Below are 9,847 nucleotides of genomic sequence, written 5' to 3'. Positions count from 1 at the left end.
TTGGTCTGAAAGGCATGCTTTTAAATCTGATTTCTTAAACAAAACAAAAACAAAAAAACTGTTGCAGGTCTGCAGATCTCTTCGCCTCCCGCCTCCCTCCCCCGCCGCCCGACAGCCACCTCGGTGTTTTACAGGTCTCTTGTTCACACGCACCTGCAATTATCCTGAATTATACTATGGCGAGGGGGAGGCGGGGGATGCTGAAGGCTGGAGGAGGCTTGCTGCAAAAGAAGCAGCCATCGCTCCTCCATCCTCCAAGAACCACATAATTCCAGCTTCTCTCCCCCCCCCCCCCGCCATCCCCATTCTCCTTTCCCCCTCCAACCAGTAGGGACCCAGGTTGCCACCACGTGAGCATCCGCCTGGCCCGGCCCTCCTCTTCTTGCGCATACAGAATAGTAGGCGGGCTTTAACGGGGTTTTTTTCTCTCGCCTCCCTCTCCGCCTCCCCCCCCCCCGCAATGTCAGATCCGCTGCAGAGTCGCGGGGCAGCCTGCAAGGCAGAAGGAGGCGCCGCGCGCAGCTGACGGGGGCTCCCCAAAAGCCTGCAGCCGCGAGGAGGCGAGCGGAAGGTCAGCGCCCTCGCCTCGCCGGCGTGGGGGTGGGGGGTCGCCTTGGCTGGCGAGGGGGGATCCGTCTCCATCTCCTCCCCCACCGGGGCGCACGAACGGCTTCGCTCCAGTATTAGCCTCGCCTGCGCCGGATCCCCGGCCGGAGAAAGGACCGAAGCGGAGGGTTCCTGCTTGCAAAGCAGCCGGGGGAAAAACGGGTGCCCTTAGGAGAGGAAAGTCAGACGGTGGGTAGTAGGGGTGGGTGGGAATTAATTGCAAAATAAACGCATGCGGCAGAGCCACCATCTCACCTTGCTGTGGGGGAAAAAAACTGGGTGAAAGAAGACACCCCCCCTCCCCAAAGAGCAAGCCCGGCTGGATCCCATTGTGTGCGCGCGCGCGCGTGGTTTAGTCGATCGGAGCTGAAGGTTATTGTGGAAGGAAGCGGCCTCCTGCAGCAGCAGCGGCAGCGTGTCGTCGGGAGTGGGCGGAGGGAGCCGGGGTGGCGGCGCTTTCCAACGTGGGATTCCATGGCTCTGGCGGCGGAGCTCTGGTGACCCGGGGAGAAGCGGCTCGACTGCGGCAATGCTGCCAGCAGCAGCAGCAGCACCGACGGCTCTGCTGAGAGGAGGCGCCTGAGCAGCTGCTGCGGAGGCAGGCGGCAGGATCCGGCCACATCCACCCTTCCCCCGCTGCCTTTTCTGTTTCCTCCCGCCGCCCCTCCAAACGGATTCTCCCCACTCCACAAACCTCTGCCCACCGTTTGCGCTCTGCTCGGGGAGGCGAGGCGTGCGCGGCTTGGCTCGCCTAGCTCGGGCAGGTAGCGGGTCTCTGGGTCCTCCTTTTGCCCTCCTTCCCTCCGACGACCCCCGCGGCCAAAGCCCTTGAGAGCATGGCTACCCTGCTGCGGAAAATCGGGCTCATCCGGATCCACAACAGGGACACCGAGGACCCCAAGCATCACCACCACCATCACCACCACCGTCGCGGCAGCATCCAGCAAGGCTCCTCGCTGCGGGGCAAAAGCAACCAGAAGAATAAGCAGCAGCAGCAGCTGCAAGGCACGCCGGCCAGCGGCTGCGGGAGCCCCGGCAAGGAGAGCTGCAGCAGCAGCCGAGGCAGCAGCCCCGCGCGCAACAAGCCCAAGAAGGTGCTGGAAGTGGCCAAGCAGCAGCAACAGGCGAGCCCCGACGGCGCGCCAGAGAAAGCGCAGCAGCAGCAGCGCGACGCCAAGGAGGCTGGCTCGGGCAAGGACCCGGCGTCGGGGGGCAGTGTTGGGCGCTCCAGCACCCCGGCCTTGGTGCCGCCGTCGCTGGTGCCAGCCAGCCGGCAGGCGCACTGCACGCAAGTGCGCACCCGACGGCTGATGAAGGAGCTGCAGGACATCGCGCGCTTGAGCGACCGCTTCATCTCGGTGGAGCTGGTGGACGAGAGCCTCTTCGACTGGAACGTGAAGCTGCACCAGGTGGACAAGGACTCGGTGCTGTGGCAGGACATGAAGGAGACCAACACCGAGTACATCTTGCTCAACCTCACCTTCCCGGACAACTTCCCCTTCGCGCCGCCCTTCATGCGGGTGCTCAGCCCACGTCTGGAGAACGGCTACGTCCTGGACGGCGGCGCCATCTGCATGGAGCTCCTCACCCCCCGGGGCTGGTCCAGCGCCTACACCGTCGAGGCCGTCATGCGCCAGTTTGCCGCCAGCCTTGTCAAAGGGCAGGTAAGGAAGGAAGGGGCTCCTGGTGGGGGGGGGAGTCTTGGGTGGGGGCTCTCTAGGCCGAGAAGCAGTGGGTCCTGGCCCACTGAGAGGCCTTGGGTGGCACCCAGTCTGGCTGTGGTTGAAACACCCCAGAACCTCTCCCCCCCTGCTAACATTTGGCCAGCTGGCTCCCTCTGTGACTCTGGTCCCTTTCTCTCGCTTTGAAGGGGGTTTTCTGGAGCAAAGGCCTAGGCTTGGCTCAAATCCATCTCCTCCTGCGCTGCCATTTTGCTGCACTGCATTACCCACGTGGCTGAATACCAAACCACACACGATGTGGGCGATCTGTGACTTCCCAACTTTCGCCTCTTAAATATTAAAGGAGGCGTAAAGTGCTAAAAAAATTGGTCAGAGGAGCACCACTTATCCAAGTCCCTCATGTCTTGTTTGGTTGTTTCTTCTTAAAAATCACAACTATCCCATGCTGTGTGCCTTATCCAAGAGATCTCTTACAAAAGGGCTCTCCAGATGTTGGATTTCCAACACCCAGCAGCCCTTTGGTCCCAGAGTTTTAGTCCAGCAACACCTGGAGAGCAGCAGATTGGTTATTTCATACCTTATAGTGTCTCAGAGGATGCTGGAGTGCACCTCTGGGATGATGCCCCAGCATCCTCCTCTGCAATACTGGTGAGGATACTGGGATGCCCATCTTGGGCCACACACTGCTTCAAGAGCACTTACAAAAAATATTTCTGGACCTCAAACAAGCCCTGCCCCACTCCCCACCCCACTCCCCAAAAGGGTGTGTAGAAAACCTTTTGCCAGACTCTAGCGCTGGCGGGGGGGAGGGGCAGGCAGGCATCCTAACCTCTTTCTCAAAGATGGGGGAGGTGGTTCCGGTCCCCAAATCTTTGTGTAAATGGAAGAGGATGACTGCTCTGTAGTATTCGGTGGGCTGAGTAGGAGAGATTTGTATTCTAAGAGGCTCTGTAGAATCCAGCGGTCAGCAACCCAACACAGTGTAAGTGACCCTTTGCCAGGTCACAGAAGGTGCCCAGGAGTGCCCCACAAAAGGTGACTTTGGGGAGCGGACATGCAAAGCCAAGATTTATAAAATTCAGAATTATCTGGAGAGAGTGAGTAAAACTGAGTTATTCTCCCTCTCCCAGAACTGGAACTTTTGAGTCATCCAGTGACAAATTGACTGGCAGAAGAATTTTGTCATATAGAACAGTATCGTAGGCAGTCCCTTGCTACAAGATGACACGATGGCAACTACGGTACATCTGTTGGCTAAAAAGGGAAATACAGCGCATTGATGGAGACCAAGTGTGCCAGTGACTAAGAGTCAGATTCTGGGAGCAATTAATTCCAGGACTGGCTGGTCAAGTGCTCTCACAAATGGAGGCACAGTGTGTTCTTTGCTCTGATCCAGAAAAGCATTTTTGATGTTTTAAAGCGGTCTCGCAGCCTGACACAGCTATCTATATTGTTATGAAATGAAGCCTATGGCTTCAAAGGAGGGCCTCTGCAGCCCTGCTTAAGATTGTACGAATATGTGAGACAAAGCAAGGAGACCACAGTTCTTGTGTATAATAAACCCCAAGCTCTTGAGGTGTCTGCTAAAATGAATGGGTATCAACTGAAGCCTAAGCTAGAAAAAGCTACCACCTTGCCAGATCTATGCTGCCTCTCCAATCCAGCACTTCCTATGGCCTTCTGGCTCTTTGTAATCTTAACTAAATATGCAGGAGACCCCCTTTATATCTATTTGTCTCCCTGTCTATGTATAATCCCATATATGTTTCATATATGTGCAACCCAATCCTATGCATATACATTTGGATGAGTTTAGTGGGATTTACACCCAAGTAAGCAGGGATAGGATTGCAACCAAAGTCAGATATACGGTCTTCAAAACAGACACAGCAACAATTCCACTGCTCTGTTGTTTCATGAAAAATGTTTTTGGGATGTGATGAGAAGGGATTTTGGTAAGAAAATCCACGCACTCATTTATTTCTTTTTTTAAAAAAGTTGCTGTAATGGCTGTTCCTGCCTTGGCTAGCTCCCAATGAATGGCCTCAAGATCTTAATGTGCTTTGTATCCCCTGAAAACGTGCGCTGTGGTCACAGACCAATGCAAAATTTGTATTGCTTTTAAATGTTTTCCTGTCGTCGTATGTCATTCTGATATTCTGCGAGACGGCGGTATATAAATCCGTCTATAAATATATTTTTTTATTAATCACTCTGTCATAAATTACATTTGGTATTGACTAATGGTTACAAACCCATATTTCCAGGTAATGGTTTTAAACAACTGCGTATTGCAATGCACTTATGCAGGTTGTAGATCCTTCTTGAGCCTCCTCCTGCTTTTCAAACATCAGTATCACTAAGCAAGACAGAGAGGACAATGCCCACTGGAACATCCTTAGGTGTTTGGGTTGCAGTCTGGTGGGAAGTTCTGTGCAAACCCCACTGAAATGAAGGCACTGTGCAGATCTTGTTCACTTCGGTGGGCTTTGAGCATGATAGTATCCTGCTGGATTGCACCTTTATTTATTTTTTAATAGCTCCAGCATAGGCATTGGATATGTTCTTCTACAGTGTTAACCTCCAAAGACCCTCCAACCCCCAAATGCAGAATGTACATATACGCAGATAAATTAAAAGAGATTTGAAAACTAAGTAAAAAAACAAAAAAAAACCCCCAACTTTAAAAATAAATAAATAATAATAATAGCTTGGTTGAAGTTAACTCTGAATACCAGCATGTTAAACCAATACTTACAGCCTCTTAGAACTGAATTGTATATATAGGGGGGTTATCTGAACAAGTCATACTCCAGAGTAAACCCATTGAAAGCAATGGAACACGAGTCCATTTATTTCAATGGGTCTTCTCCGTTTGACTTAGTCAGATGTCACCCACTGAGTTAAATACCGCTTCTCCATGTGGACCATGGGGGAAATATGTTTTGAGGATAGAAATGACATAATTGTGGCACGATAGGACATATACTGTATTCTTAGGATGGGTTTGAGACAGGTGGCCTTGGCTTCGCCAGTTATCACAGATATTGGGATCCAGCTCTTGGTTCCAAGAGATATGCCATCCCATATATTACTAAGGGCAGACTACGTCACCCTGGGTGATCTTGTATAATCCTATTTTTTTACTAGCTGAGCTTTTCAGTTTGCTTCATTCTCGAATCATGAATCCTTGTTTAGAAGTTTTAATGGCAGTCTTGAGAACTAAGTGGCTGTTATAACTGAAAAGGTTATGTAAGGTTTGGGCTTTATATATCCACTTCATTTCTTTGGAATATCTGTATCTCACCTTTTGAGTGAATTATCCTCAAGCTGGCTTGACTGCAGCAGTGCACACCTGTGTAAACACTCAGCCCAAGCCCACACAACCCAACATCATCCCTTAGTCCCCCTGGTCAACTGATGGGGCCAGAGTGTGCTTCCCTCAACTGCAGTTCCAGGGCAACTGGCAGGCAGGGGCTGAAGAATCTCACTGCACCTGCTTCTTCTAGGATGGATAAATGGATGGATGGATGGGAGCAAGTTGGTGCCCACCTCTTGCCATGATGTTCTTCTAGAAGGCAGGGCGTGAAAACTTCCAGTGGCCCAGTCCCTTGGCCAATGTCAGACACCAGAGAGTGCCAGTGTGGTGTAGTGGTTAAGAGCGGTAGACTCGTAATCTGGTGAACTGGGTTTGATTCCCCGCTCCTCCACATGCAACTGCTGGGTGACCTTGGGCCAGTCACACTTCTCTGAAGTCTCTCAGCCCCACTCACCTCACAGAGTGTTTGTTGTGGGGGAGGAAGGGAAAGGAGAATGTTAGCCGCTTTGAGACTTCTTAGGGTAGTGATAAAGCAGGATATCAAATCCAAACTCCTCCTCTTCTTTTTAGTGCTGGAATCTCAGGTAACTTGGACCTATGTATTCTTTAACATACAAAAATGTCCCATGGAACTCAAGGGAGATTACATGCAGAGGATTGTGCTGATTAAGTTGCTTACGCATACTAATAGTATATTCAGTTTTACTAAAATGACCTTAAATGTTGAACAACCTTTTCACATTTATAACAGGCCATTGAGCCTGATTGACTTCTAGTTGACATTCCTAATGCACTGCTGCTTAATAGATATAAGGAACATTTATCCATTTAATAAGCAGGTGTATTTACATGTATCATTTCCCAAAATTCATAAAAATACCAAGTTCGTTTATTCAGCTATAGATATATGAACACATCAATACATAATAGTATACTTTGTAGATAGTCTACATGCTCTCTTTGGCTATAATCTATTTTAGTAATTATATTAACTGGTTGGTATGTATCATTGTTTAGGAAAGGCATGACATACCAGTGGGATGGGAAATTTGATTTCAATTAATGATTTAAATTGTAGGGTGTGTGTTTTTTAACTCAACAAGAGAAAGGCCAATGTAAAAAATTGGTTTAATTCAAGTTTCTCATTATACTTCAATCCTTCCCTAAACAATTTCACATATTCCCTCAATTCTAATGAACCCACCTTGCCTTTTTAAAGTATCAGCAGCCCTTCTAAGTTAAATGTCTACCAAAAGACAATGAAATTGTCTGTGCCATTAGGCTCAAAGCAGTTTTCAGTGAGAAAACATTTTTTTACCCTGTGAAGAATGCACAAAATGGACATTTTGGATATCAGCTTGATGGACACTTCATTTTATTATACACAGGGAATGAGGAAACCAGTTTGATCTGCTTTTGCCCTGCTTTACCAGAAAGCCATGAGGAAACCAAATATTATATAGATGCAATTTCAGGGGAAATCCATGGTTTTGTGATATTTGCCATAATTATTTCTGCCAATACTATTTTCCTTCTCAGCTTTCCCCTCTGCTCCCCAAAAACCTCCTTGTAATTGTATGGCGATTTTCTCCTGGAAATACTTCTTGTAAATATCTGTCCATTTGGGGATTAGGGGATGAGGAGAGGTGGTTGCACGTTTAATTAAACCATATTGCTTCATGTTTCAGGGCTAGATCATGGAGCCTCTTTCCCATCCATTAGTCATATGATCCTTTTTGCCGCTGATATGAGTAATTCATGTTACTTCAAGCCTAATGAGAACAATTGTCAGCGCTGGGTCTTTTTTGCATTCTTGCAATTAAAGTAACAGGCTTTTACTTAATTGCTTTATGTGACTCAGTCATGTCTTCGAGAAAGGAGTGTAGGATCGTGTTGTACTGAGCAAGCTTTTGAGTTCCCTAGAACGCTTCAACAGATTAGTTGTCAGGAAAGCCTACTACGGATGGGTGGGGCCGGTGGGAGTCCCCATTTAGTGCTGATCCAAAAACGAAATGTGGGAGGCAGGAGCAGACGATTCAATTAGGCTCAATTAGCTGCCGCAGTGAAGAGGAGGACCAGGTCCAGAGGTTCCTGCCTTGCCATGTGTGCCCATATACGAAGTCAGCATCAACTATTCTAATGCAGTCAACCTGCACCATTTTAAACTTAAACACTGAGATGAATAATTATTTCAACATTTGTTCCTGAACGCAGTCTATTGCTTCAACCCCTCCTTATCACATGAGTGTCTGTGTGAGAGAAAGTGTGTGCTCGCGAATAAGAAATACAGATCTGTGATATAATTGCTACAGAGAAATACATTTTTAAGGGAAGGTTAAATTGCAATCCTAAATATACTTTGTAGAGAGTAAGCCTCACTTAGTATTGCGGGACTCCTAATTATTCACAATGCACTGTTTTCACTGGAATTCTATAATCTAGAATATTAATTCCTATACTTGTTATTAAAAAAGTATATGATGCTCCTATGTTGAAGAGCAAAGGGGAAATGCAGAGGTGAATGTTTGTCAACAGTTTCATAATGCTTTTTTGTAATTAAAAATGTGAAGGCAATCGCAAAGGGAAAATGAGAGGGTAGTATTAATAGTAGAGTGTTGTCAATGTCTGTTTGATAATCTGAGCAACTGCTGTCCAGTAGCAGTCGGATTCAGCCCCATGTAATACGAGTTGCATTATATAACCTGGATGATTCTGTTGCATAAGGCAGATGGTACGGAAGCTCTGGCTAGGAGGAACACTTGAGATTCCTGGTCCTGTTTGCAGAGCTAGTCTTTCTTAACACTTAGTTTAAGAAGGGCACTTGCACTGAGAGGGAACCTATTTCCATCTGCTGGGAAATACAATCATTGAATTTGTGAAACTCTTAACTGGCATTGTACCCATTGTGTAGCACTTGGTAAGATTCCCAGTGTTTCATCAGAAGAGCTTCTGTCAGTTTAATCAGGCAATGTTAAGATAGTGCTTTAAGTGGAAATAAGAGCCCTGCTGGATCAGACAGGGACTCCCTCTAGTTTCCAACAATGCATTGCAGGAGATTGAACTAAATGGCCCTTGTTGGCCCTTCCAGCTCCTCCATGATTCTGTGAATGGCCCCAAATTGATCTCCCCTGGGCAGCCCGTGGAAGGAGAAGCAGGAGCAAAGCACATGTTAATGGATCACTACAATTTTTGGGATTAGTCGTATATTCCTTAGTGGTGCCTGTCTTACCATGTGGAAAACGCCTAGCAAAAAAGCGCCTGAGCCCCAAAAACTTATTTACGTAGCATTAACTATTATTTAAGGGATGCGGGTGGCGCTGTGGGTTAAACCACAGAGCCTAGGACGTGCCGATTAGAAGGTCAGCAGTTCGAATCCCCGCAAGGGGTGAGCTCCCGTTGCTCTGTCCCTGCTCCTACCCACCTAGCAGTTCGAAAGCACGTCAAAGTGCAAGTAGATAAATAGGTACCGCTCCAGCGGGAAGGTAAATCGTGTTTCTGTGCACTGCTCTGGTTCGCCAGAAGTGGCTTAGTCATGCTGGCCACATGACCCGGAAGCTGTCTGCGGACAAACGCCGGCTCCCTCGGCCAATAAAGCGAGATGAGCGCCGCAACCCCAGAGTCGGTCACAACTGGACCTAATGGTCAGGGGTCCCTTTACCTTTACCTTTAACTATTATTTATCTCAGTAATAAGACACAGGAGACGTAGGGTTGTTTCCAGCTAAGTTCTACTCAGAGACCCATTGAAAATATTGAGCCCAAATTAGTTATGTTTGTTAACATAGATAGGCCTACTCAGAGTAGGATTAGCTTTGGCCCCAACCCTGAGGGGCAATTCCATTCTCCCTGGGTAGGCAGCTGAGGGGCCATACGTTTCTTTAACTTCCTCCTCCACCAGGGCGGGGAGAGTGAGGTTGCTGCCAGAGGCCTTCCTGATGCACAGAGGAAAACTCTGCCACTGAGGCCTTCCTGATGCACAGAGGAAAACTCTGCATATTAACTCTATAACGGCAATTAAAATGCAGCAGCTCCGCAGGGACTCCCACAAAAGCTTGAGCAAAAAAGAGTGCTGAAAAACTCATCCTCACTGGTGCCCAACTGCACCTGAGAAGGGAAGCATAGATACATAGACTTGTAGGGTAGGAAGGGAATTTGAGGGTCATCAAGTCCAAACCTCCTACACTGCAGGAATCTCAACACACGGTCCTCCATTCTATTTGAAACAGTACAAAGCCCTGCAT

At 48.3% G+C, this 9,847-nt stretch overlaps 1 protein-coding gene across 1 annotated transcript in view; it reads left to right on the top strand.

The window, feature by feature from the left end:
- Positions 1-377: 377 nt before the first annotated feature.
- The window catches only part of UBE2QL1 (ubiquitin conjugating enzyme E2 QL1), a 33,583-nt gene continuing 24,113 nt past the window's right edge, over positions 378-9,847 (top strand). The window contains exon 1 of the mRNA XM_083624789.1: positions 378-2,270. Coding sequence (XP_083480915.1) covers positions 1,443-2,270 — 828 coding nt within the window. The 5' untranslated portion in view covers positions 378-1,442. The remainder of the gene's footprint in view (positions 2,271-9,847) is intronic.

Source organism: Podarcis filfolensis, assembly GCF_964270895.1.
Source record: "Podarcis filfolensis genome assembly, chromosome: 7".
NCBI lineage: Eukaryota > Metazoa > Chordata > Lepidosauria > Squamata > Lacertidae > Podarcis > Podarcis filfolensis.
Note: the sequence above shows the minus strand (reverse complement) of the source record. Positions and strands in the feature narration are given on the sequence as shown.